This window comes from Takifugu flavidus, chromosome 15 (assembly GCF_003711565.1).
Source record: "Takifugu flavidus isolate HTHZ2018 chromosome 15, ASM371156v2, whole genome shotgun sequence".
Classification (NCBI taxonomy): Eukaryota; Metazoa; Chordata; class Actinopteri; order Tetraodontiformes; family Tetraodontidae; genus Takifugu; species Takifugu flavidus.
Window position 1 is genome coordinate 2,252,808 of NC_079534.1, and position 27,863 is coordinate 2,280,670.

Genomic DNA, 27,863 nt, shown 5'->3' on the forward strand with positions numbered 1-27,863 from the left:
CATAATCACCTGGGTGAGAGGTACCTGCCTGCCCACTACACAGGTACATTATGAGATGACCTGGTTTTTTCCTTCTATTTTAACACTATCCTAGTGTTTATCTGTGTATCCTGCTACACGCAGCAGGAAATAAAAAGATTGACATTTTGTGGGCACCTTGCAGTTCGTACAAAGGTGCAGAGTATACATCATGTTCTGTACTTTCCATAGTTGCAGCGTGGCTGAGGTTTAACAATACTAGTACAAAGGGGGTAGTTATAGTACAATATAAGTGGTCGCAATATAGTATTTTGATTTGGATCAAAGATAATTTGACTAATGAATGATTAAATAGTCCTTTGAGGGCCGGTTAAAGCAACGTTGAATGAGTTCACAGCCATGACTGATCATCCCTGAGATGAATAAGTTAATATTATTATTCCCTGTCAAACACATCAATAATTAGATTTAGAATTGTGGTGACCCAGTTTTGGTGACCCCCCCCCCCCCACACACACACACACACACACGACGATCACACCGTCCTTGACATGAACCCTTGGAGCCCACTGAGGCCTGGGGGCCACAAACCATCCAGATCCACCCTGTCCAGAAGCTTTTCCTCAGCCATCAGGCAAACTGAGTCACTCCAGACAAAATCATGTCTTTTTAAAGAGTGAAATCAAACATCAGAGATTTTAATCATCTTACTTTGTTCGTTTATGTCAACCCGAATCTTCAGGTCTCGAGTTCCACTCCATCACCTCCGCATCACCTTGACATAATCATAGAAAAGGTTTAATTCAGTGTGGTTAAATACTATATAGCGCTAACACTTAATAGTTTCATTAAAAAGAATAATGACGGGTAAGACAGTGCCGGTGTGAGTTTTAGCGGGTAATTTTCAAGTTAGCGTCTAATGGTGTTATCACTCGTTAACAGCTAGCAAAAAGCCCTGCTCATGAGCAAACATCTTTTATTCATTGTCACGATAAACTTGACGATACTTACTTGTATAATAAAAGCGTAATAAATCTTTTTAGATGGACCATCCATCTCTGGTAGAAGAGACGCCATGTTTGCGTTGCCATGGAAACAATGATACGCGCAAGGTTAATCAGTACTTTAAGTACCACTTGTTCTAATGAGCCACGCAAAATATAACGTGGCTTTCAGTCACGTCACATTACGGTTAAATGAAATTAAGCTTGCACACAATTCCGCACTGTAGTTAAAAATCCTTTAATTTATTTATACATATATTTATATATGTACACGTTTACTTACCTACTCTTGTAACGACAGTAAACACATCATCAAATTTATTGTTAGTCATTGGTGATACGACAGAGACCCAACAATCGCCCAGACGACCCAGTAATGAAATACTCCCTAAACAAGTCTGTTTCCCAACTTATTTTAAAGAGACTAATATTTATCCTCATGCCTTTTAGTCCAAAAACTTTTTAAATTAAAAAAAAAAAGGCAAAAGAGAAGACAGCAATAAGAACATAACGGATTTGTATCCAGAGGTTGTGATTTTTCTGGGCTGAATCAGTGAATATTGGTATTCCCTGTCAACAGAAGTCACCATGTCAATGAAGACAACCCAGTTTTGGTCTCACCCACAAACCCCAAGGTTGGAACAAGCTGTCATAATATTCATAAAACACAGTGAATATCTAAAACCTGCTTCTTTGAAATCTTCAACCAACAGATGAGAATATATATATATATAATTTTTTTTACAGGTAAGGTACGGATACTGTAGAAGGGCAAAGTACAAAATACCCAGTTTCAAGCTTCCACTTGCGCCTGCTTCACCATTTGTGCTCTAGTCTAATAGACCAGTGTGGCCCTTTACCTTGAGATCAAAAACATCTAATGTCGTTGCGGCCCCCTCAATTCACTTTTGGTTTCATATTGAATGTCATACAGTTCTAACATATGAAAGGTTGAGTTAAAGTCAAGGATAAATGCTCTGTCCATCACCCATTCTAGTTGGAAGCTGTGGTTTGCTGAATGTTGCTAACGAACCTTTTACCATACAGCCAGCAGATAGCAATTATGCAACGAGAACAAAAAAAGTATCCCTTTTAAATATGAAATGTCTGCATCAAAACATGTGGAACCCTGTAAATAGTCTTAAATTGTATTTCGAACATTTGTAATAGGGGCTTTCCCCCCTGTAAAGTGTGTGTACTAACCTTTCTTAACTCAGTCCTTGTTATATTTACCATGTACTTAATTGTGATTACAAAGGATGATATGCACAGCTTACACTTATAAACAAAAAATAAAAAGCATATGTATTGTATATATAGTCCAAACTGTACATTTTTCCTCTAACAGTCTTCAGTTTAGTCCTTTGTATTCCTTCATAGTTGTGTAAACGGTTTATGAAAGAAACAGGTCTCTCTTTTTAAAATGTACTGCCTCTAATTGCATGAGAGGAACAAGTGAATATGTGCGGCATGCTGCCCTCTGGCGGCCAGGAGTGGGAGATGTGCTACAGGAAAGGGTTGGTAGATGAACCCCCTGAAGGGAAAGAGCCAGCAGGAGCTCCAGCCTGAAAAGAGGGACACAACACAAGAGTGCAGTAACTTTTTATATGATCAGCTGCATTTTTACAAAAATAAAAAAGGTTTCTAATGGATTATAGAATGGTGCAATTTTGAAGATTTAACACTATGTGGCTTAACTCTGAAGCTATACTTACCTTTCAGGAAAAAAACAAAACACCATATGCTTACCATAAAGGGATTATTGGACATGCTGGGGCCAGCCATTGGCTGCCCAAAGGGCGTCATGGAGGGCTTGTTCTGACCGAAGACTGAGAATGCAGGGCCTTGGGGTTAAACAGAAAATGTTAAAAGGATAGCTGCCCTAAACACACATTATGTTGATATTGTCAGGAGTAGTGCACAAAGCAACACCAACGGCATCACGCTGATATAGAACACATGCACAGCGCAACGGTGTTCAGTTTTCAGGAAAATCCCGCTTCGCAAAAGGTCCAGATTAATTGACCGTGCGTGGCGGCGATTGAGGCGAATCATACATAACGACCACGTTTCACCTGTTGGCTGCGTAACTGCGCTTGATAACCCACCAAAAGAGTTACATTGAAAGAAAGAAACATTCAGAAGGAGGAGAAAGTAAATAACCAAAACTCGAGCATAATACTTTGCATTCGGGTTCTTGTGGTAACATTCAGAGTTCAAGATGGTTCATTTGCTGCTGCAGAGTTGCACAAAAAGGAATTCTACAACCTTGAGCTCTAAATGCAACCTATTTTCACGGGCAGTAGTTGCGCCTCAGCCTTTGAATTTGTGTCTGCGGATTTAAATAGAAGTTTCAAATGCAGAAGGCCAATGAGGATATTTCCAAAATGCTGACTGACAGACAAGTACTGCACAAGTAAACAGACCACAAGGACAGAAATATAAGGGAGGCCACTAACCATTAGACTGAGGGTGGTACGCCCCAGGTTGAGAATAAGGGATGGGGGCTTGGCCAGGGAATTGTTGCTGGAAGTTTCCGCTGAAACTGGTCGGGAGGCAGTAGGAAGACGCATTCCCAAAGCCAGCAGGCATGCTCATAGAGCCAGTGCCAAAAGAGGCTACAAGACACAGGCAGTGTGTGCATACACACAAACATACACACAGGGAGGAGTAAATTCTAGACACTTTGGCAAATCAAAAACTACTTGGCAATGTAACTGGGCTACCTCAAAAGAAAAACAGTAAAAAGGTCGATATGCAATAAGAATTCGCACCCACCTGCGGTTGGAGCTCTGCCATTGGTCTGAAAGGGGTTAGTAGCCATTTCTGGGGCAACGGTTGCAGCAACAAAGGGATTTGTGGATGGAACAGCTAAATAAAATGCAGGAGTGGCTTTAAATCATCAGGAGCTGTGGAAAATGTCTAATGAAGTGTTGTATAAGTTACCTCCAAAGCCAGGCTGCATGCTGGGTAACACAGGAGGATTCTGAGCTGGTGATGAGCCAAGTACGGGTCCAAATAGGTTTCTGTGGGGAAAACTCTGATTAACTGCCTTCATTCAGTGTGATAATAAACACAAATGAACCTGAAGCCACACAATTAAAAACTTTAGTGCTAATATTTGTGTCTCACCCCTGGACGCTGCTGCCTGTGGAGACTGTGATACTGAGCTCATTGTCTAACTCGGCCAGGGCAGCGTAGCGGTCCTGTGAGTGACTTCCTATCTGGGACTGTGTGGGGACGGCACCGGAGACCGACGGGATTGGCACACTTCCCCCTTAGAAGAGAAGAGCGGGATAGACGTCCATTACAAACGAATTTCGAGTCAAATCTGACCTCTGCATGGACCCTTCTCTTAGGAAGGGTGGATGCTGCTCCGCAGAGTTGGGTTAACGCTGAGCAGACCCAAAGCTTGGTCAGGGAAGCTCAGTGGAAAAATGAAATAACACAAGTGTTTTTGATAGCAGGTGGCAGAAGATCTTTAGGGCAAAAGAAAGGACTCCTAACAGGAAGGTCGTAAATCAGGATTTGAACTCAAAAACGTCTTGATGTGAACGGGTTCTCCACTGAGCCACAAAGATCGTCAATATATTCACGTAAACACAAAGAAATTCTCCTTAATTCATGAAATCCAGTGTAGATGCGTCATTAAGGTTGTTTTTTTTTTAAACAGTCATTTACACCCTTTTTTAAGTAAATCCCCTAAAAGACTTTAATAGAGGCTTCTAAACACTGTCAACAGTTTTAAGGATGAAAACGTTTAAAACACTTTTGTCATTTTGCAACCAGCAGCAACAACAACAGACAGACAGACAGACAGACAGACAGACAGACAGACAGACAGACAGACAGACAGACAGACAGACAGACAGACAGACAAGCCCTGAATAGTTCACATAAAAAAACGATAAGAGAGGATGACAGCATGGAAGAAAGGCAATGGAAGGATAGAGGGTACCTGATGACAAGGACTTTGAGGGGGGTGACGTGTTCAAATGGGATGGAATTGAAGTGTTTCCAAATGCATCAAAGTTGGCAAAGTTGGCATTTGAATTAACCTGATGTGCTGCAGTCATACAAAAAAAAAGAATGGACAGATGAAAAAAATGCAGCGGGGGTGATGACAAACCAAAGGACAAATGTTGCTAAAGGGGTTTAATCTGCATCAGTGTGAGAATGTGACATTTGGGGGGGGGAATCACCTGACTGATTGGGAAAATGTGCAAAATTGGCAAAGTTGGCAGAGTTGGAAGTATGAGTGGGGGGAGCAGCAAAGATGTCTCCTCCAAGGTCGGACAGCAAGTCAAATTTCTTCTCCTGAGTGTTGCCGTGAGGCTGGGAACGAGGTAACCCTGGAGACTGGGCGACAGGAAAAACAGAGGGTGAAAAGGGCGGCTTTAACGGAATTAGAAAAGAAAATATTAACGGTTTACTGGCAAATGCCTTACCTGGCGCAGTGGAGTTTTACTGAGCTGCAGGACCTTGAGAGGTTGAACTTCTGGGGTACTGCCCGTGCTGCTGGCCGAGGATCCGGACACAGAGACCTGGACTGCCCTCGCCTGGTCCGGTGGAACATACCTTCACATGACAATAACTTAGTCATTAAAGAACAGGAGAGACTGGTAACCCTTTGGTTTATTGCACTCGTGCAAAAAACAAACAATATTACCATCTTTTCTTTTCATATTTTTCCTGTAGAAACTCTTTAACTTTTTGTGGCTCTCGGAAATCTGGAACAACTGATGTCCTGTCATCATAGAGGCCCAACCAGATGTGTTTACAGACCTGGAGGGGGGTGAGAGGGGAAGTAAGGAGAATGGGAGAGAGGGAGTTTGGTATGGGGGAGGTGGTAAAGCCAGGAGAGGTGGGAGAAAGTCAGTGATGGGGGGAAGGGATGACCGAAAGTGGGTGGTGGTTATGGCGGAGCAGGGAGAAGAATGCACATAAAATGACAGGTAAACAAATAAACAGAAGTTGCAGAGACAGATCTGAACTGCTGTGAAGCTGCAGTCTACCTCGTTGCTGTGTTTCTGTAGGAACTCGATTTCCTGAGCTGTGAATGTGGTCATGGAGATAGACTTGACTCTGTGTGGGGGATTTAGTCCTCGTCTGTGGGAGGTGGAGGTATATGTTAGTTCAAAAACACAAAAAGCAACACTGATGAAGTTATATAAAGGAGCAAAAGCCCCTGTACACGCTGTAGGACTCCAGACTGTGTCAAGACTTCTAAAAAATATCAGCGCTCTATTAACCTGCACTCTAAAGCCACATTTACATTTTAATAATTCAAAGCAATTACAAGAATAATCTTTTATTGCCACTATAAAATTTATCTGACGTGTAACAAAACAGAGGCTATAGTGCTTACAGCCAGCGGTCTTAATTATTTGATCAAATGAAACTGCAGTAAAATCAATTTGCTTTAGATACTAAGGCCAAAAGCTGAGCCATGGCTCTCTTCAGACACACACGTAAACCATGTGTAAATGGTGAAAGACACGAAGAACACCCATCATATACACGTACGCAGGGTTCGCTTCCAGATCTGGATCTGGACCTGGTCCTTGCTTGTTGCACGACTGCTTCCCAGTTGTCCTCAGGGATGCTTCAAACACACAGCTAAAACTTAAATATAGAACTGCACATGTGACCAGACCGGTTCTAATCTTTTACACATCACTAGCACCATGTTAGACCTCATTTTTCTTTCTGAATATCTTTCTTTTGTAGCAGAACATCCAGAATGACGCTTGACTCATCAGCTCCCCGGGTTGCTCGTGTCTGATAAAGGAGGATTTGAGAGCCTTTATCTTGTTGTAACTACATGAGACGACAGGATGGATAAGGGCTGGACACAGCCAAGTAACAACACCATCGCTGAAAATGGCATTTAAATGATGTTGTTGGTCCTGAGGGGACCGAAGAAAACACCCCTCCTGCCTCAACCCCAGCAGCAGAAACCACATTTCTGGCCCGCAGGCGCATCAATTCAACGGGAAGTTTTCTGTCATCACAGCCTTTTAGACTGAAATCTCATGGGATTTTGCACAACGACAAAGAGGAAGGAATTGAAATTTGTTCTTGGGTCACTGTGTGTCTCTAATTTGCATTTACAGTTACATGACAGCGTGATACGGTGAAGGCCAAACCCAAAGCTGACTCCAGCATCACGTAGAGATGACAGACCTGCAGCCGGCTGCAGGCTTTACAAAAGCATCTGAAGGTTGAGAACATCCTTTCAGCAGCGAATCTCGGCGTAAAAAATAAATGCTGACAGCAGCAGTCTTTTCAATAGTGATTCACATCACACAAGACCAAAAGCTGGGATGAAATAAAACGACCAAAGCTTCTTCGTTCAGCACAGTTTTGGGTCTGTGGGCTTGCGGCACCTGCGGAGAGCAAACGCAGGCCACGCAGGACCGTGCACGCCAGAATTCCACGGGCAACTCTTTTCTGACGTGGCTTGAATCTGGCGAGCTGCCTGCGCCACCTTCATGAGTTCATAAGGGCTTTGAGGAAGGAAAAGTGATTTCGACAGTCGGTATCCAGGGACGACCCACTGCCCCAGTTCGTCACAAAACTATTTCCCAAGTTGAGACCCGCCCTGCTCCGAGTCATCTAAATGGATGAGTGTATTTGCGCATACCTCATTATGTTCAAATAAAACTCCGACTAGAGGTGGATCCCCCATGACGTGCTGTTTCTGAACAAGCTGCTCAAATATTTAACTGTTAGGTATCAGAACCTCACCTTTGGAATGCTAACAAGACCACACAGGCGCTCAGCCCGAGACCACCCCTCTCATTATTTTAAATACCTCCTAACCACAATCGAACAATTAGGGAAACCACCAAAACCGGCGAGGCTGCCGGGCCGATCCACCCCTTCTTTGACAGAACTGCAGATAACAACGTTAAATATCCCGATTTCAAGGCTAGCTAACAGGCTAACGGTACCGCCAAGTATGTGGCGGAGCTAACAAAGTCAGCACGTTCAGTTCACCCACGTCCTCCCGCAACCAATAAACATTCAAAAAGAAACTCACAAGATCCCAGAACAGGTGGTACAGACGAAGGAACCCACTGTCATGTTGACATAGGTCGGGCCGCGTTGGTCGCAGTCGAAGCATTTCCTATTCGCGGGAAGGCTAGTCATTTCCCGGAGCATCTTCAAATGAGTCTCCTCTTGCTTTCGCTTCGCACTCGTTGCCATTGTGAAAACAGCGGACTGGTACGACAGGGAGACGAGCTAAGTCAAAAGAGCCGGGGCAGGGAGGGTGTCCTCGGTGTAAACTTGTCGTGAACGCGCTAGTGCGGCCGGGTAGACACCTTGCTCTAGCTGTGAGGTCTAGCACGCAGACTGGGGCGATTGACAAACTACTTCTTCTACGAGGAGAAAGTGAGTTGCGGTTTGACCTCAATAACAGACACGCCGCCGTTAGGCTCGGAGTGGTACTGCATCTCGAAATAAAATATAGCGTCTCTCTATGTAACTTTTGGAAGGTCTTGGGATGATTGTGCAACAGAAACAACATTTATTGTTTTTACGATGAAAACGGCATCTTCATAAACTTAAAGGACCACTGCAAACAAAAGTCAGATGGCACAATCTTTTTTATATAACAAATAAATATATATATATAACAATATAAAGCAAAACAGAACAGATTATAATGAAATCATTTTCTAGATCCTTTTTTTGCTTCTTGTTTTAGAATCAGAGTCTTTGGCCACTGCTGGCACCCGTAACACCACAGGTGCACCTTGAATATCACATGATGAGACGTTCCCTGTCTCCAGTTCTGGCTTGGGGGCATTCCTGACAGTAATCACACTGTTCTCTTTCAATACCCCCCTCTGCCTGCTCTCCTTTCCCTGCTGGCTATGCAGGAAACTGCTGGACAACACTAAAGGACTCTTCTGTGAACGACATTGTTACAGAGAAGAGAATGAATAATTGTATTGCATGTTGGGGGGTGGTGTCCTTGAAAGATGATCATTTTGACTTCTGGTGAAGAGGGAGCAGAAGGCACCTAGAAAACAGGGGTCCTCTGAAGTTGCTTCCGCTAACGGTAAAAATGGACAATTATTTGTGCGAGGAAAAACCAGATTTTCTTTCAGGGAACAGAAAACATAAAATTAGCTCTTGGTAAAAATCCCAGAACATGATAAGCCATTTTTGTCACTTTTTTTACTGATAGAAGTGCAAACAGGGATGAATGCTTCCAACTTCAATGGTGTTGAAAATAGAGGCAGCCTTATTTTGGCTTTGGTCTCTTTCCGTTGCTTCTGAGTGAGTCTGCGGCTTCTGTGGTCTAAAAGGAATGAAAGATAAATCATCATATTAACAAGTACAGATACTGGCAATTCTAATTTCACAGTAAACATTTGTACGATTTTAAATACAATTCAATAAAGCTCCAAAATGAAATAAGATTCAAAATATCTTGAATAAAGTGATTGCTACTCACACCACTCCTCTTTCTTGTAATTCTAAAGAAATCCTCCATGCGGGTCTGCCTGCACTGCTCTGACGACTGCTGCTTTGCTCTCTCCTCTCGCTTACTTTCCCGTGCCTGATGGAACTTCGTCAGCCGTTGACGGACCCTGCCCTCGCTACAAATACACCATGAACACAGGCAGAACAGCTTCTGAGACCTGGAGGCAACCTGAGGGGCCTGAGCACGCACCTTATATGTGTGGTGCGACAGAGGAACTCAACCAGGGCTTCTTCGTCTGGCTCGGTCCAGGTGAGTTCTGCTGGTTCAGTTCGTGGGGCATCCAGGAATATCTTCCGGGCTTCTTTGTACTTCCAGAAAAGCGGCACTGGGTGGGTCTGATGCAGAAACTAGTCACTCAGAAGCTTTTTAAAAGAAATTTAGTCAAAGAAAGAAATCACAAGTACCTTCCTGTTGACATGTAAAATCACATTCTCAATGGTGCGATGCTTCTGGATCAGCGTCAGAGCCCTCTTTGGACCCAGGCCGCATATCTTTTCACAGTAGTCACAGCCCAGCAAAATACACAGGTCAACAAACTATGGGAGAAAATTGCAAGAAAGAGAAAACAGGTGACTCTTTTTGCAGTCATTTTCAGAGAACCTGAAGTGAACCTTACCTCCTGGTGATTAATCTGAAGCCTCTCCAACAGTTTGGATAGAGAATATTCAATGATTTCACTGTCAATAAGAATGACAATAAGAAAACATAATAAAAGAAACCATCTTAGAATGAACTGCATCGTTTGACAGAACACAGTACAAATTGCTTGCACATCCCTACAATGAGAAGCAATTTTCCATGTTCCATATACTGTAGACCCAGGAACAGCATACGGCTTTGTCTGGTTTGACAGGTTACAGCCGTGCTTCCAATCTACTCCTGTACTTGTATTACTCACTATTGTGTTTGTGCGGTGGGTGACATCATATCTAATTCACGAGTTCAGGTTTAACAGTAACGTTAAGATGATGGCCGACGCGTCTCTACTTCCTCCCATTGTGAACAGAAATAATTTGCAGGTGCTACTGAGACGTCGACCTCTGGGTTGACATGGCTGTCTTCACCGCTGTTATGGAGTAACCTTCAGTTCTTCATATTAAATGACAGGTTAAGTGGATGTCCATTACCCGTCCTTCTTGGAGTTAAGTTGGCGAATGAGAATACTGGCTCCAAATGGCAGCGTGTCCATGTCCTCTGATGCCACAGCATCTACAGTTCCCTCTTTCACCAGCCAGGCACACAGTGCCTCGGCGTCCCCTGGAGCCTAACGCATAGAACAAAGATATAAATCTACACGCAAAATAAAACAAGGCACAGATTAAACGAGTTGTAGGTTATACCTGAATGACAGGGACACCAATTAACTTTAGGAGCTGGAGACAGTCTCTGGTGCTGGATGATGCTGCAAGGATCAGAAGGAGCAGATAGAGATGGAAAAGGAGAAGAGTGAGGAGAAGAACTAGATTGGTTTTGCATACAACTGTGCGTTAGATCCAACATAAAATGACATAGCGAATCCTTTGTCAAAAATAAAGACCATAAATTAATCTGGGCATGTATAGCTTTAGTTTTGAATCTTCAAGATGTATTTAAGTGAGTACCTGTGCCTGTGCGATTGGGAGACCTCCAACCAGCTGACTCGGCGCGCTTTTCAAGCTGCAGGCAAAATGGTGGCTTCATTCAGCTTAATTAGTTCATGTCATTAACAGGCTACAGTTCTAGAGTGCTATTTCTGGCCTTTACTAACCACGGCTCTCTTCTCTCCAGGAGGTCGCCCATCAAACACAAAGACTGGCTTAATGTCATGTTCCAGGAAGGTGAGAGCACGAAAAAAGACACCGATCAGAGGGCTGGACAGAAGAAACACAGGAGGTCCCATACAAATGCAGTGACTATGAGGTGGTAATTGTGGGGATTCAATCCTTGCAACACAAACAATATTTTATGTCATTTAAATTTTAGTTGTTTCTCATTTTTAAAGGACTACTGGGATGCTATGCATTCTAGATGTTTGGATTTGTATACTAGGATAAATGGAGGTTGAGCGCAAAGTTAATGGGATACACAACACTTTGCTGTGACAGAGGGGGTCATTTGTGCAGAGGAACTCACCTGAGGGAAGGTGTTGCTGCCCGGAACTGGTTCACCACAATCGATGTATCCAGTGCGATTGCTTTTCCTGTGGACGACCACGGTCGACCAACAAAACAATGCTTATTATTCTTACTAATTCCACTTTTATAGGTTCAGTCTAAACCCTTATTGGTAATTACGAGTTTTACACACTATCCTTTTTCATAGTTTAACATTGCTGTTGGTGGTTTGGTACCCGGAAGTCCATTCAAAGGGTGAATTGAAAATGGTACCGGTACTGATTAACATTCGTTGTATCTTAGATGAATATATATATATATATATATTTTAGATCAATTAAGTCCAAATACCAATTTTGCAGACTGGCATGAACTGTTTCACCAGTACGCTGCTTACCTCGGCAATGACAGAGGAAACGTTCTCACATTGCTGTGGTTCGTTTTATTTTGGTAGCAAAAATGAAACCCAGCAATAGTGCTCAATTTAGATGAGTAGTGTGAACGAAAACGTTAAATTTAGGCAAACAGGCAAGTTAGCTTCGTTTGCTAAGGTTAGCGATTGTTAACGATTGCTGCAAATTCACATGCACTGCATAAATTATTACCGGTGTAGTCGCTTATATCTTTGTAAGACACAGCATCCCGAGCATCAGAACGGATCAGATCTGCTAATTTAGTGATCCCCATCGTTAGAAGAGACAGTGTCCTTAGAGGAAATTATGAGTCCAGGAACAAGGAAGCCCGTCTCCAAAGTTGACCAGCAAAATGATCTCCTTCTAGGCTGCACACCAACTAAAGTAGCAGTAGGGGTCAGTATGTTGTACACGGTTCAGGAGGAAAGCAACATTCATTTGTCCGTTTATTACAGCACAGATATATACAAACAATGGGTTTATGACGTCCAAAGAAATAAAATACCTGTATTCAAACTCCAGCCTCTCATCATACACAGAGGGACAAATATAACAGCAACATTATGGTGATGGCTGAATTGAGTTTCAGACATGTTAACAGGTCAGAGATAATTGTACCTTAGTTATTGTTTGCTGAAGCCAAATGCTTATGCATCAAACACAAAACATACCACGTTTCCACAAGTGTTGTTTGTACATAATGATATTTTCTCCCCTAAAATGCTGAATTCAAAGAATATTCAAGGCAAATATGGCAACTTCAAACTGTCTTTATAATGGTCATTTTCACAACACAGGAGTGAGGCTTGGTCCTGGAACCAAACACATGTATGATGGGTTTCAGCTTATCAATCTAATCTTGTCTCTATATAGCTACAAAGTTTCCTTTTTAAGCCGTTTATCCCTAGAAACAAAACTTACAATACAAGTCACGGTAGCAAATAAATCAATACAGGTATGCAGTGCATTACAATTTATGATACATGCGTTACACTAGTCGCCATATGGATTTATCTTTACCACGTTTAGTTTGTCCAAGAAAATGACAGAACCTCAGTGCAAGTGTAGACAAAGGTTTAAATACAAACATAAGAGACACAGACTTAACATCATATACTGTCACCATTATCTGTTTCATGTCATATAATGTTATGCTGCGTCCTTGCAAACTTCAAGGTTATTTACATATTACATAGGCTTTTTTTAAATTTTTTATTTCTGATGGCTTCACATCTCCACTGGAAATGTGAAAACACTGCCTATGATTTAAAAGGCGTATTGATCAGCCTTCACAGCTTGTGAAATAGCGATTTTGAGACATAAGGGGGGAGGGGGTTGTGGAGGGGTAGCCAGTGTTCTGAACAGCATGAGTGGGTGCAGCTTTAAGGTAGAAATTGCTTTGGCTTCCAGTGTTTTTGGAGGCTCAGTCCATTTTACCGGCGCAACCAGATCCAGGTGTTTATGAGCCAGAACGCAACAGTAGCAGAATACATGAACATCTCACGCTTGGAGCGCTCTTTGTTTTCTTCCTCTAGAAGCTGCAGACGCCGGTTCAACTTTACAATCTGAGGGATGACACACACATCATTTTGTAGTCTAATGTGATGAATTCCAGTGGAGAACTGGCCGAGATCTTCTGATTTACAGCCAGAGACTTTAGATTTTACCTGTCGTCGTAGTGAAGATGCGTCCAACAAGCCCATCTCGTCAGTGTTTGCATCTAAGGCCAGGTCTAGATACGTCCTGTGTGGAACATGGCCAAGAGAACTGAATGGGTACAAGACCAACAATTAAAAGTTTTTGCCTATTTTCCACCGCAACATTCAGTAGAAACTCGACGAGCCTTGTGGTTTTTCCACTGCAGGATTCAGTACCACGGTAGAAATACATACCATACATGTCCAATGTGAATTAGTGAATTTAAGATTCATCAGTTAGTTCCCGTGACTGGACAGTACAGTGAAAGTCTGTTCCACTGCTGTCATTCTTCAGCCTCTTTGGAAAGCAACCTCGTGACTCGCGGCCACACATATTCAGCATTGTTCCTTTTGTGAGACCATACACAATGCAGGTGATTTTGCATATGTTGCATCACAGAGATTTCCCAACAATTTCCCTCTAACAATGTTATTTTCAGTGGAAAAAGCATTCGCTTAATCATGAAACAGGGAGAGATAAGCAAGCAAAGGCAACTGGGTGATGGAAAAGAAACATTTCGTGAGACTCTGAGTGTCACGAAATGTTTCCGCAGAGTTCAGAGAGCAGTGACTGCACAACAGCAACCGAAGTTGATTTTAAACAAATATGCTTTGGTCTGGTCCAGGAAGAGACATTAAAATGTGATTAATGTCATGAAAAAAGATTTTGTGAATATGAACAAATTGAAAATTTCCAGGCGCTAGGAAGAGAAATCACCTGCGGTGGCTGTTATCCAGCACTTCAAGGACCTGCTGGTACGCTCTCCGTGTTGTTGACTGTACATAAGACAGGAAACCCGCTGCCGTGAACAGGTTGACGCCTGCATCCTCGGGGGAAGAAAGAGGGGGACACAAGCGGACCGGGGGTGCAGAAGGGGAAGGGGTTATACTGACAGAGGGGAGAAACAGTTGAAAAAAATGTTTAAGTATCTCAAAGCCCACTAAAAGACGGGAATGAGAGATAGAAATTCACAGTGGAAAAGCGGCAGGAGGGTTACCACAGGTATCTCACGTGTGGCTTTTGTACTGACCTCAGGTCACCTCGGAGCTGACTGGTTGATCGGGCAGGTGTGTTCTCGCTCGCACTGCGTTCCCGTCGAGACCGGGCTTGAAGCTGGGCCTGTGAACATTAACACAACGTGGTTTGGCTCCATTTCAACAAACACATACAGAAGGAGCTAACGGAATAAAGTCAATGCTCATATTGACCATTTGGAAGTTTTGTGACATCCACTTTACTCTTATTAAAACAGGACCCTTACAGTTTGGCTGAGTTTGCCTTGTGAAGAGTGTTGTTCCATTTCAAGAGAGTCCAATGGCTGTTCTGATAGTGTAAGAACACGTGGAGGCGTCTTCATATTTATGAGGTCAACAGAAGAGACCGACTGAATTAAGTCCAGGTCTCGAGGATGAGAAAACTGAGGGTCTCCATCGTCACCTGGAGAGAATAACATAATGTGAAGTCACCTTTTGATTTCTGCTTTAAACGGAATCTTCCCTGTTCAGTTACCATGCATGTAGGGGGTGGATATTTTTGTACCCTTACCTGCTACAACTATCCTCTCCGGTACCTGCATCAGAGCTGTGTGAATGGGAAGGGGCTGGTCAAGTGTTAATGGTCCGGTTTGCTTATCAGAGGCCACCATGAGGGTCTCGGGAACCCTCATGCGCTGGCTGATACCCTCTGTGTACTCCAACTCATACTGGATGCGGTTCATCTCTGCCACCTCTGCAGATGGGGTGAAGTTTGGCCCACTCATCTAGTCTGTAGACACATCAAATGAGAAAAGATGGAACAATCACTTGAAATTCCACAGATAAACGTGTGACCTCTGCTTTACTGCAGTTCTAACATTAACTTCTCATGACAGATGGCATCGAAAGGTTGTGTCCTAACACAATAATAATGGTGGTCCATTTCGTTTTCTGGCATAAATCAAAGGGGATGCATGGGAAGTTAAATCAGAAAGACTGACCCTACTACAGAGGATGCATGATAATATATATAGAGCTAGTCTTTAGTGACAAATGGCGTCAATGTCACTCAATAGAAAGCCACATGAAACCGTGTCTACAAAGCAGATTAGCTGTAATTACGGTAACCGATTACCGATTCTAACGCACATTACCTGATGCTAAATATATATGGTACTTTTTAAACAACGGGGGGAAATATAAACAGCTAAACAATTCGTTGACAGCTAACCATCCGTGGCTAATCACGGATAGCCATCGCTACACTACGTCATGCTGCTTAATCAGCCGCGAAAACCTACCGTTATGCGTCGAACAACAGGATTTTAAATATCGGATACCAAAATGTCGCCCGTTTTTAACATTGACAGCATCAACCGAAACAAACGAAAAGCGAAACGAACACCAACTCGAGCTAATGGACGCGCCAAGCGGCTACTGTGCAAAACTCTGGGCGTGTGTCCGCTGGGGCGGTACAGAAGAATCACACAGGCAGTTCCACCGAGCCGCACCAGCGGGCAGCACTGACGTTTAAAACGAACGCACACAGTTGTGGCAATTAATACAATGCATTTTCCTTCCTCGTAGCGTTTGCGTTATTGTTACAATTCAAACAAAAACGAATACATGTTTCATTTGCATACTCAGGGCAATTTTACCTATAGTTTCAGTCGTATAATCTTTCTGACTCCCACCGCTTGTTGCTGCTCATGGATACACAGGGGATACTAGAGTCTATCTATCCCATCATACACCGGGCGAGAGGCAGCATTTTGGTCCAGGCCAACCCTACAACGAGACTTCGCTCACAAATTCACACAAGGGGGAATTAGAGTTCCACCTTAACCTTAAAATGCATTAAATCCTACAACCTATATAAATGTGTATAGACAAGTAACAACTTACACAGTCTAGAATGGAATGTTGTATGGCACTGTGGCACTATTTCAAATATTTGTGATACGCATAACTGGATGGCAAATTAAATTGCACAATGCTTTTGATGCAATAAAGTGAATGTCTTTCAAGATTATTTCTTCAAACAGCTCTTGCTCACATAGGTACCGCCTCAACAATAAACCTAATAACAGTATTTGAACTACAACCCCCAGAATTCCACACGGATCACAAACAACGCGCATGCGTTCTAAGGATGGGCCATTATTTTGTCCTCCTCAAGCTTCAAATGAACAACAGGCTAAACGTGCCTTGAAATGAATTAAATATTGATCCACGAAAGGAACCTTTTTTTCCTCCTGGTCACCACCTCCGACACAAATGGGGTCCCTCGGTCAATAGCTCGTTGTCTCTCCCGGCTCTTCAGTTCTTCGTTGGACTTGGAGGCCGAAAACAGTGCGCGGAGTGACAGCCCCGTTAAAGGCAGATTGGGTGTTTATCTCGTTGGCTAACATAGCTAGCTTCCTAAACAGCTAAGAGGGAAGGAAGAAAGGAGACCATTTGAAAAGAGGGGAAGGAGAGAGCTGTGGCTGTCCCTGTCCCGTCCAACCTGCACGGGGGATGGCACACCTTCGAGACATGCAAAATCAGGTAGATGAATTCTCTTTTCAATAACTGTCACCTCCTTTATTGTTTGCTAAGGCTAGACGAATCCCACTGGCTGTCAGGTTTTCCATGAATAAATGGGTGGGGGTCTGACATTCATTCAGTTGCTAAAACTAAAACTAGCGATTTCCTCTGACGGGAAGGAAATGTTGCCAAGGCTATAGCGAAACCGGCACAGCATTTTATTCAGAACCTGGATTTTAGTGAATTATGTAGTGGTGTTATAACCCTCCTTTGTTTTAGAACTGCAGGTGCATGACAATATGCTCTGTGCAATGACTGGTTTCACTCGGATTATCATTGTTTCCCGTTGAAAGGAGTCAGTAAACCACTGAACTGCAAAACATCTTAATTTACATGATGATGCGGCTCATGGTTTGCATGTAATCTGAAGAAACCATGAACTCATGCATGCATTTCATTCTTTTCTTTGTTCAAATGTGGCCAGAACACCCGGTTGGACCCCGAGGAGTACTTCACCAAACAGGAGCGGATTGGAAAGGGTTCCTTTGGGGAGGTTTACAAAGGCATCAACAACCGCACAAAAGAGGTGGTGGCTATAAAAATTATAGATCTGGAGGAAGCAGAGGATGAGATAGAAGACATTCAGCAGGAGATTACAGTTCTGAGCCAATGTGATAGCCCCTTTGTCACCAAGTATTATGGATCATACCTTAAGGTGAGATGATAACACTACGAGTAGAAAGTCCATAGTCCCAAGGCAAACTGAATTTCCAAGTCCTAATATTCAAATCCATTTCTCAGGGAACAAAACTGTGGATTATCATGGAGTATTTGGGTGGAGGGTCTGCTCTAGATCTGGTGAGAATCCGTATATTACAAAGTTTTCTATGCATACCCTGCTGATTTATCTTCCTCGTACCTTCATGTTTGCCTGCCTTTCCCTGCTGTAGCTCCGTCCAGGACCTCTTGAAGAAACTTACATAGCTACTATACTGAGGGAAATACTGAAAGGTTTAGAGTACCTTCACTCTGAGCGGAAGATTCACAGAGATATCAAAGGTAACAAGCAACGTGTTTTCAGGAAACGTTAAAAACACATTTGCAGTTATCACTTCTTCAATGCATTATGAGTATCTGACATCCATCCCATAGTTTACATATTTACCTGTCGGCAGTATACAAGAGCTGACCTTTAACCCACTAAACCTTGATCCACGCCTCCTATGGGGCTGTGAAAGTGATGCCTGTAAAATCACAGCCATAATAAATCTGCATAATAAAATACGCTGCTGGCATATCACAGCATCTGTGAGCTACCAACATATGTAGAGGCTAAAGGTGCCTGGGTGTGTGTGTGTGTGTGTGTGTTACTGAGAAGCAACACTTGATGTGATTTGGTATCACAACATCGGAGGCACACGACATGACGGCGGTTTCCTTGCAACACTCGTGTTCCAGTGTTTTAAAGTCATTTTCCGTCTCTCGTCCAGCTGCCAACGTGCTGTTGTCAGAGCAGGGTGATGTGAAGCTAGCCGATTTTGGAGTGGCGGGACAGCTGACGGATACTCAGATTAAAAGGAACACGTTCGTAGGAACGCCTTTCTGGATGGCTCCAGAGGTCATCAAACAGTCGGCGTATGACTTCAAGGTGAGTTTGTGGGCTGGAGGAGGAAAGAGATCATGCTAATAATTAATATTCTGACAATAGCGTCTGTGTGTGGATCATCTCACTTATGTTTATCGCTCCCCACAGGCTGATATATGGTCCCTTGGAATTACGGCCATTGAGCTAGCTAAAGGAGAACCACCCAACTCGGACCTACACCCTATGAGGGTCCTTTTCCTCATCCCTAAAAACACTCCCCCCACACTTGAGGGGCCTTACAGCAAGCCTTTCAAAGAGTTTATAGAGGCTTGTTTAAATAAAGACCCTCGTTTTGTGAGTACTATTCCTGCAGTAATGTAGCTGGAGGGGATCAGGGTTGCTCTTTGTTTAGATTAAGATGAAAAATAATCCAGATCTTTACCATAGATTGGGCCAGTTGTCTTGTAGTTAATTGGACTCAACCTTTTGTTTCTTAATTGTTTAAATTCATCCACAACTGATTCCAAATGCGGGAGCGATGACATCATAATGGGCCGTCTGCTCTGTCCGTCTGTCCGGAACGTGTCCACAGAGGCCAACAGCCAAAGAACTTCTCAAGCACAAGTTCATCACCCGATACACCAAGAAGACGGCCTACCTGACGGAGCTGATCGACCGCTACCGCCGCTGGAAGTCCGAGGGCCACGGGGAGGAATCCAGCTCCGATGACTCGGATATGTGAGTTCGCCGCCATTGCCCGAACATTTTATCGGGACTCGTTGAACGCTCATGGCGTTCTTCTCTGCTCGCTTGCCTCAGGGACGCTGACGGCGACGTAGACACGTGTCCGATGTGGACCTTCCCCACAGTTAGACCCACATCAATGAACAAGCTACAGAAGGGCTACACTCACACCGATTCAGAGGTGGGACACCTGTCAGTTACACACACACGCACACACACACACGTTTGTTTTGGATTCCTCTAAGAGCTTTTTTCCCTGTTTAGTCAGGAGATTCGGTCAAAAGACAACCCAAGTCTCAATCTTTGTCTGCCTTGGTCACGCCCATTTTCAGAGAGGTAGGAGGGATTCCGGCAGTTCCGCTTTAGCTTGTTAAATCTTTTGTTTTAATCAAACCACTTTCAGGATCACCTCAGTGGGATTTCGGTGCTTGACTTTCAAAGGAAAGCAACTTTATATGTGATGTTCTAACTCTTGTAGCTGAAGGAGAAGCGGCGAGCGAGCGGAGGAGGAGTAGGAGCCATCGAGGAGCTGGAAAACGCCTTTAATCTGGCCGAGGAGTCCTGTCCAGGCATCTCTGACCGCCTCGTCACGCACATGATGGAGAGAGTGTGCAGGTGATGCTCCCACTGGCCGCTCGGTCCCTCCGTCTCGGGCTATTCCCCAAATTAACTGCTCTGATTTTGTTTTTGCAGGTTTTCTTTAAACGGTAACACCACGCCATCCTCGCAGTGAAGCCCCAGCTGGTTGTGTTGTAACTCTGCCCTGTCGTCGTTTCACCCCCCCCCCCCCCATCCTTGTATCTTTGTACCCTCCCCATTCCTGCTCCCAGGAGATCTTTTAATTAGTTGTAATTAAATATTTTTACAGTTTTTGTTTCAGAGCAGAGAGTATTTAAGACAAAAGCCATGACAGTTAGAACATTGTTCATACCTGTTAGACTGAGAAGACAAAAACAGCTATAATAAAGGAATGGAAAACTAGTCTGATTTTACTTTTTATTTCAATATCTTCCTTCATCAAAGTGGCAAAACAAATAAACAATTCTGATACAGTTTAATAAAGCTTTTTATTACAATATAAGCATCAAAAACAATATTTGGTACATTGATATTGAATAGAAACGTCACAAAGAGGAATGTCAAGAACTCACATCTCGGCTGGTGAGGGAAATCTGGGCTACGCGGAAACCGCACGGAAAACCGTCGTCATGGAAACCGCAAAGGAGTCTGCAGTCGGGACTGACGCAGTTTCCTAACTCGTTATATATCAATAAAAACATAACCGGTAACGATCCGACATCGTTTTAACTGGAGGAGGCGAGTTGTTGCATCAGCACCAGATGAAGGCGGAGTCACGGTTCTCTTTAACGTAACGTCCGCGTGAGATTATAACTAATCCGAGAGATGCACTAATGGAGCCTGGGACAAAAGGGGAGAAAATGATCATCCCACCACTGCACTGGGGAGCACAAAACACCCGGGGTTTCAGTTCACTTCCACAGCTGCATGCAGACGAGCTAATGAACACCAACCGGACCCCATTAGACAGGAAGCTTGCGTTTCACTTCATAAACCAGAGGAGGCGAACCCACTCCCTCTTGACAACACTGAGACGTAACGGCGGCGTGAAGGCGTGTCTTACCGGAGACGTTTCACAAGTAAAATCAGTCAACGCTAGCGGCAACGCTTTGGTTTTTTTTTTTTTTTCTTCCCTTTCTCAAAAGCAAAAACAGTGTGAGAAACTAAAGGTAACAGCTTCCCGGTAAATGAGGATTACAGCAATGTCTTCATATAGAGGCCATGCTCCACTTCATTTGAGTAACTGGAAAAGGTTTAACAAAAACATGAGGAAATAGCACTGTGTAAATATAACACTGTTAGAATATACTATCACATATGTATTTAATTAAAAAAAAGGTTCCAGGTCCTCTGTGAGATTGGAACAAAAATAGTGGCAACAGTAAAATTGAACCAGATGGTCGGCTCTGCCTTCAACCGTCTCCCTGGTCAAACCGTCACAGATTCCTACAGTGGAGAGTTAGAGGAATTACGGCGTCGGAGATGTGCGGCGCAGCGAGCGTGGCTGCGGCTCGTCTTCTGCCCCTACCTTTCGTTCACATGTGAGAGCCATCCCCCTCTCCTTCCCCCTGCCGTTGCATCTGGGCCTGCATCTTGGCAATCATCTCCTGCATCCTTCTCAACTGTGCAGCGCAGAACAACAAACAGGTCAGGGAAATTGCACTCGCACACAACGCTCTTAATGTACGCAACTACATCAGGTCACGCTGGGATTAAGATGAGATTAAGATGAGATTCCAGACCATTTGTGTCTGTACATCAAATATGATATTACATTGGTCAGGCAGTTTAGCTTAGCATAGCACAAAACACTGAATGCATAAAAAAAACCTAAATAAAGTCTTAATATACTGATAATATAATAAATCACCTCAGCCTCCTTCTCCTGCAGGATCATATCTTTGTCCTTTTCCTCCGGCTCCGGCCCCTTTCTGCATCCATAACACAGCTAATTAACTGTTGCTAAGTGCTAGAAATCTAACCATTATATGATTTTTAATCAATTTAAAAAGAGTCATTAGGTTATATGCAGCCAGAGATGCAAAGTTGGTGCCAATTAAGGTCAGAAGGGCGTGTCTGCCTGCATGCCTGAGTGTGAGCAACGTGAATTAAACTTGGAAAACAGCACATTGAAAAGTGAAATGAGGGTCAGTGGAATATTCAGGTGTTTGCAGGAGGGGAGGGGAAAAGGCACGCAGGAGTAAAGTAGGTGTCTACAACAACCAGCTATAGAGATGAAAGCATTAGGAATGGAGAGAGAGCCAGTGAGGGAGTTAGGGGAACAGCATAACCTCCCCCGGATAAATTTAAAAACGGTACCTCCAAAGATCCACTCACGGGATTGGAACAAATCAAGACCAGACAACCATCGTTTGACAGATGGTGAGACAGTGAAAGCACTCCCGCCAGCCAGGGTGGGCTTTAGGAGACAGTCTACAAGAGACTCTTTGGTCTAGAATGAGGTTTACATGATGATAATATCCACACTATGTTACATGACATGGAAATCTTGAGGAAACCAGGCTAACAGCTAACCAGGAAAAGCTACAGCCCACAGCATTCAGTAAAGAATGCTGTCTTCCACATGCATGATGATGAATTCATCTACTTCTACATGAGTCTACTTCACTGACATATCGTGCTGAACCAGAAACAGGCATTCGGGATTCTAGAGAAATTAAACCGCCGTGGTCCAAAACAACGCATCCTGCCCTCGTCCCTCATCGTGTTGGTCTTCATCATATCAGTGATTCTAATCTTAGAGGGGGCCGGTCAGGTGGGGGAGGTGCAGAGAAGCGAGCAAGCAGAAGTACGTACACAGGAGAGAGAGGCAGAATGTAACCGTGGGAGGACAACCTGCCGCCCCGCTTGAGACGTTCCGATCGGAAGTTCTCGTAGTGGAGGTCCTGAGTCACTTCCTGCAGGTCCTGCATGTGAGTTCTGAGGAGTTGGGGAAATGAAACGCAATCAGGCATGCGTCAAGAACCGACGCCATCCTCCAAATCTATCCGTCTTTGCGGCCTGTCCCTGCCGCTCCCCGTCACTCACATCAGCATGGTCCGCAGCTTCAGGAAGTCATTGTGCTCCGGGTTCTCCACCTCTACTACTCCCCAGGGGTACAGGCGGCCCCTCACCTTCTTCCCCTTGGCCTCAATCTGCTGGTTGGATCCCACCACTGCAAATGGGATACTGGCCTGGGAAAAAAGAAAGATTGAGACCCCTCAAAATAACGTAGTTGAGCAGCCGACTCCAGTAATCAATGACAATCCCTTCTAACTCCAATGGAGAGCCTTCACAGAACTTGGGGGAGGCTTACCTTCAGGATCCTCGTCTGCTCTTTGAAATCTTCATCCTCATCCGACTCGGCATCGGGAAGGTGGTAAATTTTGATTCCATGTTCATCGATCTCATCCAGAATCTAAGCAGGAGGGCGAGCGGACAATAGTCACCTTTGAAAACCCATACGGCTCCGGTTCCTCCGACAGAGACACGTTCTTTGTTCTGAAACCGCAGCTAATCTTCTCATTCTGGCACCACGGGATTTCCAGGCCGAAGAAGCTGCGGCCGTAACCATCAACACATGACAGCTGCTGCTTTTTTGGGGAACAATGAGCGACTGTTGCTCTTACCCTGCGCTTGAGCCTCTCCCGCTCTCTGAGGGTGAGCGTGTCTGCTTTGGCGATGACAGGAACCACATTGACCTTATTGTGAATAGCCTTCATGAACTGAACGTCCAGGGGTTTCAGGCTGGGCGGACAGGAAACAGAGGAGAGGAATGAGCAGGAATAAAAGCTGGTAAAAACAGGCAGCAAGCGCTGCGCGGCTCACCCGTGCCCGAGGGGGGAGATGAAATAGAAGCAGCAGTGGACCCGGTTGTCCACGATGTGTCTGCGGTTAAGGCCGCTCTCGTCGTGGAGGTAGCGCTCAAACTGGTCGTCGATGTAGCTGATGATGGTGCTGAAACTGGGCGAGAAAAAGAGGAAGACATCAGGCTCCGCTGAGGCGAAATTCCCATCCGATGAGGAGGAAAGGGCGGTTGGCACCAGTCTTGGCTGTTGATGGCGTCTCCATATCCTGGCGTGTCCACCACGGTGAGGCGAAGCTTCACCCCCCGCTCCTCGATCTCCACCGTCGACGCTTCGATCTGGACGGTTCGCTCAATCTTTTCTGTTAAGACGTGAATCAAAAGCAGGTTTGAACAAAAAAAACAAAGAAACAGCCGTTTCTTGGCTTTAACTAACGGCGGCGGATGGTTCACCTGCTGCTCCGGGGATGATTCTCTCAGGATAAAGATCAGTGAGGAAGAGGCTGTTGATCAGGGTGGATTTCCCAAGTCCAGATTCACCTTTTAGCAGCACAGGAAATAAAACGTCAACCGAGCGCCAGAATTCTAATGGCAATAAACCAGAAGTCAATGGGCAATTTCTCATTTCCTTCCTGATGGCAGAAGGGAGCTGCTGCACCACAGATTCATATCAAAAGGTGTTTGTTTTTACAGTAGACTGGAGAAAAGCAACATTTTCGAAGGCCTTGGCCACTGTGTGAATTATTCCCCGAGGGCTCGATGGCTGCATTCCACTCCGGTTTATTTTAAAGGATGAGCAGAGCAAAGGGAAGCGTCTACCCTCCCCCTCCAACAGCGAGCAGCGAGGTCACGTCGTTCACATCGTGAGTTTACAGCTGCTGCAGCCGACACCGGCTCTTAGATAACATCTGGCACGTCAAAAAGCATCGGTGCACGCTTAAAACACACCTACAGAAAACGAGATCGTCCGTGGTGGTGCTATTTATGAGGATCCACACTGGGGACACCATCGTCTAATAAAACCCACCTCCTTATAAGAACAAAACCGTCATACTCACCCACCACCATCAACGTGAACTCAAATCCTTTCTTCACCGATTTGCGGTGAACCTGATTTGGGAGGTTGGCAAATCCAACATAACCCGGGGTCTCGGGGTTGGAAAACTGCCCCTGCTATCGGAAAAAGCAGAAAAAAAGCTTAAATACGCGGATAACAGGACGGAGAAAACCTGAGCTGGAATCACAACGGAGCCCAGATGAGCAGTGGGGACTTTTCTGAGGACTGTCCGCAAAATTCCTTCCACCCAGCTCCCCAGAGTTTATGACCCGCTCGGAACAGGCGGACAACATTCATCTGCAACTGTAGCAATGGGACTAAAAAAAGCAACACTTTTATTTATTTGGCCCATTTTGTACTGGTATTCCCGGCCAAGGCAAAGATTATGACTTATATTCTGTGTTTGAGCTTTGCCTCGGGGCCTTTTAGCAGCCACAAAGTCAAGAATGAACAGCCCAGCAAACAGCAAGGGTAATAACAGTGTCTCCAGAAACAACGTTGTAAAGTGTCTCCACCATTCGACTGCTTCAACACTCACCTTTGCTTTGTCACCGTGAGACATCCTCTATCCTGGTTAAACCTGTACAAATCAAAGCAGTCCAGCATAAAATAAGTGCTTTTTACCCACCCAATCACATCTGCAGATCTGCTTTAAAGGCGTCTCTGGAAGGAAAATGGCTCATGCATTCAGTTGCTTGCTGTGTGGGACCCAGGAAGTCTGGTTAAAGTTTGACAATGCTCGAGAGCAGTGCTTCGCCACAAACACTCACTTCCTGCTATGAGATGAACCAAGTCACAGCTGCCTCCTCCATCAACATCTTGATGGGAGAATGAGATGCTAACTATGATCTTTGACTGTGCATTTAACGAGCATAACCTGGACAGTGATACAACACATATTTGCCAGCTCTATAAAACCGTGAATCTCATTTATTTATTTATTGCACGACTTGACGACCACTGAGCTACAACAATTGCTAGCCTTAGCCAATTTTCCAAAAAAAAGGGGGAAGCAACATAAAACTAATTGGCGACTATTTCAAGAATGACAACCACCAAATAAGGATGAAATAAGCCGATGCCGACACGAAGACTAGGTTTTCGCAACTAATTAGAGACAATTTAGCGCCATTTACAAGGCTAACAGCCGATGCTAGCTGTTCAGTGGGCTGGGACATGACAAGCTTTAACTAGCTAAGTAGCTTCCGCCACAGGATGTTCTCACAAATAGCTCATGTTTGCGTCCTCGGTGCGGCAAATAAGGCAACGCGGAATCGATGGCGGCGATTAAACGGGCGGGTTGGAGAGAAACGTTACCTGCTGGGCGAGCCGCAGATAAAGAGACGGAGCCGCTGATGAGAACCGGACTTGGCGGACACCTCGAATTCTTCAAATTCCGGTGCAGCGGCTTCCTTTAGCTGACGGACCACAATGCACCGGGCGAGAGCCGCGCCGCAACACATGTCTGCTGCATGCGTGAACTGATGCACGCAACAGTGACATGACGCTTGGAATCCAAATTATTTTCAGCGACGTTTTCCCCGACTGCCTGGAAACCGGTGCCCTTCCCATATATAGTCATTCCCACCCGATTTTCCCATCCAGAGGAGCCGTTGTGCATCAGCGGCAACTGTGATTTGGCCCGTTCGGTCAAAAGAAGCCATCCAAAAAAAAGAAAAGAGCCAATAAACAAAAATGCAATTTCCACGGGCATTTAAGAAAATAAAGCGATCCACCAATCGTTGCAAGTTACTAATGCCGTATACTGTAGAAAAGCTAACAAATGGATGCTGCTATAATAGGACTTATAGGGAATGGTTCCAGAGAGAGTCTGATTAAATTGTTATTCATCTCTGTATGTTTAAAACGGACATGTATATCATAATACCCTTAAGAGCGCATTGATAACATAAGAATAAACAGTTTATTGGGTTCCATGTTGCGCTGTTATGCATCTAATTTGCCTGTAGGGGGCAGTGTAATATAAGGTAAAAGTGGCGTTTGTCACAGTTTTCTTCAAATTTAAATAATATAACATTTGGCCGTCACTTATTAGCAAATATCAATTTGAAGATTGATTTTGACTCCTGGATGAGTAGAATAATGTTAAATTTCAGCTTTGCGCCTTACAATGACACACCTGGTTCTGGTTGAAACAGACACATGAACCAAGAAAAGACAGGTATGTGATGCAGAGCAAGTCTAACGCCAGTGGGTTCTGGGAAGAACCGGGCTGGTGACCAGGAGGAAATGACCACCACAGCTGCCCTCTTTCCATAACAGCAGCGATATGGGTATTCTTTGTGTTTGTGCGATATTCAATTATTCAGTCTGCATCTTTAGACCGAAAGAGTGGAGAGAAATTGCAGGTTTCTTACGATCACAGTGAATCTTCCAGACTGGCTGCTGCGTAAATTAAAACCCAAGCTCCCAATACACGAGGGCTTTTGAGGGACACTCTAAAAACAAGGAGAACTGGTTCAGATTTATTCAAAGCCCCCGTATCCCACTAAAATATGAACCCTGGATCCAGTAAAGGGCCCTCGGGCAGCCGGAAATGTCTGACAGATTTCATGTGAGCCCTGATCTGCAGGCATCTGTCAGAGAGTTGACTGATGAGCTATCTGAAGTCCCTCCTGCAGCGGATCACTTTTCGGGGTCGTTGCATATCAGGACTGCAACAGAAGGACCTCAGCAGCGACTCCAGGGGGAGTATTGGGAGGATTACTCTGAAAGGTTATGCTGACATGCAGCAGCAGCTCCAGGTACCGGATCCCCCTGGCTGTGGAGAGCCAGAGGATCTATGCTATATTGGTGCAATTTCAACAGAACCAGAGCAGATTTCCCCTGAAAACTGGCAAAAGTTCTTCGCCGTGTGACCTTTTATAGTTGTTTTGATTTGCTAG

The 27,863-nt window shown here is 44.4% G+C and overlaps 5 protein-coding genes across 14 annotated transcripts; 1 reads left to right on the plus strand and 4 right to left on the minus strand.

Moving 5' to 3' along the window:
* Positions 1-1,205: 1,205 nt before the first annotated feature.
* agfg1b (ArfGAP with FG repeats 1b) lies at positions 1,206-8,357 on the minus strand. Of its 3 annotated transcripts, none has more exons than XM_057056962.1 (12): positions 8,029-8,357; positions 5,999-6,092; positions 5,653-5,768; positions 5,432-5,561; positions 5,186-5,342; positions 4,942-5,049; positions 4,116-4,260; positions 3,930-4,009; positions 3,762-3,854; positions 3,443-3,601; positions 2,733-2,827; positions 1,206-2,548 (listed from the first exon to the last, which is right to left on the minus strand). In XM_057056962.1, exons 1-12 carry the CDS (start codon positions 8,193-8,195, stop codon positions 2,489-2,491), a joined length of 1,404 nt encoding a protein of 467 aa, XP_056912942.1. In that variant the 5' UTR covers positions 8,196-8,357; the 3' UTR covers positions 1,206-2,488. The 3 variants fall into 3 exon arrangements, with proteins under 3 accessions (XP_056912942.1, XP_056912944.1, XP_056912943.1); XM_057056964.1 differs by lacking the exon at positions 8,029-8,357 and adding an exon at positions 6,510-6,665; XM_057056963.1 differs by lacking the exon at positions 4,942-5,049.
* A 221-nt stretch (positions 8,358-8,578) lies between these two features.
* On the minus strand, positions 8,579-12,390 carry zgc:110269 (probable flap endonuclease 1 homolog). 2 transcript variants are annotated; one of them, XM_057056976.1, is made up of 11 exons: positions 12,182-12,390; positions 11,596-11,662; positions 11,231-11,333; positions 11,085-11,139; positions 10,824-10,885; positions 10,611-10,747; positions 10,100-10,160; positions 9,888-10,019; positions 9,673-9,818; positions 9,454-9,598; positions 8,579-9,297 (listed from the first exon to the last, which is right to left on the minus strand). In XM_057056976.1, exons 1-11 carry the CDS (start codon positions 12,261-12,263, stop codon positions 9,241-9,243), a joined length of 1,047 nt encoding a protein of 348 aa, XP_056912956.1. In that variant the 5' UTR covers positions 12,264-12,390; the 3' UTR covers positions 8,579-9,240. The 2 variants fall into 2 exon arrangements, with proteins under 2 accessions (XP_056912956.1, XP_056912955.1); XM_057056975.1 differs by having other exon boundaries at positions 11,231-11,405.
* A 32-nt stretch (positions 12,391-12,422) lies between these two features.
* LOC130538935 (mitochondrial fission factor homolog B-like) lies at positions 12,423-16,477 on the minus strand. 5 transcript variants are annotated; one of them, XM_057056986.1, is made up of 7 exons: positions 16,320-16,477; positions 15,233-15,451; positions 14,949-15,124; positions 14,718-14,806; positions 14,405-14,575; positions 13,657-13,756; positions 12,423-13,554 (listed from the first exon to the last, which is right to left on the minus strand). In XM_057056986.1, exons 2-7 carry the CDS (start codon positions 15,444-15,446, stop codon positions 13,423-13,425), a joined length of 882 nt encoding a protein of 293 aa, XP_056912966.1. In that variant the 5' UTR covers positions 15,447-15,451; positions 16,320-16,477; the 3' UTR covers positions 12,423-13,422. The 5 variants fall into 5 exon arrangements, with proteins under 5 accessions (XP_056912966.1, XP_056912967.1, XP_056912965.1 ...); XM_057056987.1 differs by lacking the exon at positions 16,320-16,477 and adding an exon at positions 15,963-16,173 and having other exon boundaries at positions 13,657-13,732; XM_057056985.1 differs by lacking the exon at positions 16,320-16,477 and adding an exon at positions 15,963-16,173.
* Positions 16,478-16,785: 308 nt separating this feature from the next.
* stk25b (serine/threonine kinase 25b) lies at positions 16,786-20,497 on the plus strand. Of its 2 annotated transcripts, XM_057056968.1 has the most exons (11): positions 16,788-17,208; positions 17,672-17,902; positions 17,989-18,045; positions 18,138-18,246; positions 18,678-18,835; positions 18,941-19,126; positions 19,365-19,510; positions 19,592-19,697; positions 19,781-19,852; positions 19,995-20,131; positions 20,210-20,497. In XM_057056968.1, the coding sequence occupies exons 1-11, from the start codon at positions 17,179-17,181 to the stop codon at positions 20,247-20,249; spliced, it is 1,272 nt and encodes a 423-aa protein (XP_056912948.1). In that variant the 5' UTR covers positions 16,788-17,178; the 3' UTR covers positions 20,250-20,497. The 2 variants fall into 2 exon arrangements, with proteins under 2 accessions (XP_056912949.1, XP_056912948.1); XM_057056969.1 differs by lacking the exon at positions 19,781-19,852 and having other exon boundaries at positions 16,786-17,208.
* A 67-nt stretch (positions 20,498-20,564) lies between these two features.
* On the minus strand, positions 20,565-26,481 carry septin2 (septin 2). Of its 2 annotated transcripts, none has more exons than XM_057056973.1 (13): positions 26,275-26,481; positions 25,496-25,537; positions 24,959-25,073; positions 24,354-24,440; positions 24,139-24,262; positions 23,924-24,058; positions 23,725-23,842; positions 23,412-23,513; positions 23,144-23,289; positions 22,913-23,035; positions 21,966-22,026; positions 21,624-21,717; positions 20,565-21,541 (listed from the first exon to the last, which is right to left on the minus strand). In XM_057056973.1, exons 2-12 carry the CDS (start codon positions 25,517-25,519, stop codon positions 21,631-21,633), a joined length of 1,122 nt encoding a protein of 373 aa, XP_056912953.1. In that variant the 5' UTR covers positions 25,520-25,537; positions 26,275-26,481; the 3' UTR covers positions 20,565-21,541; positions 21,624-21,630. The 2 variants fall into 2 exon arrangements, with proteins under 2 accessions (XP_056912953.1, XP_056912954.1); XM_057056974.1 differs by having other exon boundaries at positions 22,952-23,035; positions 26,275-26,473.
* Positions 26,482-27,863: the final 1,382 nt, after the last annotated feature.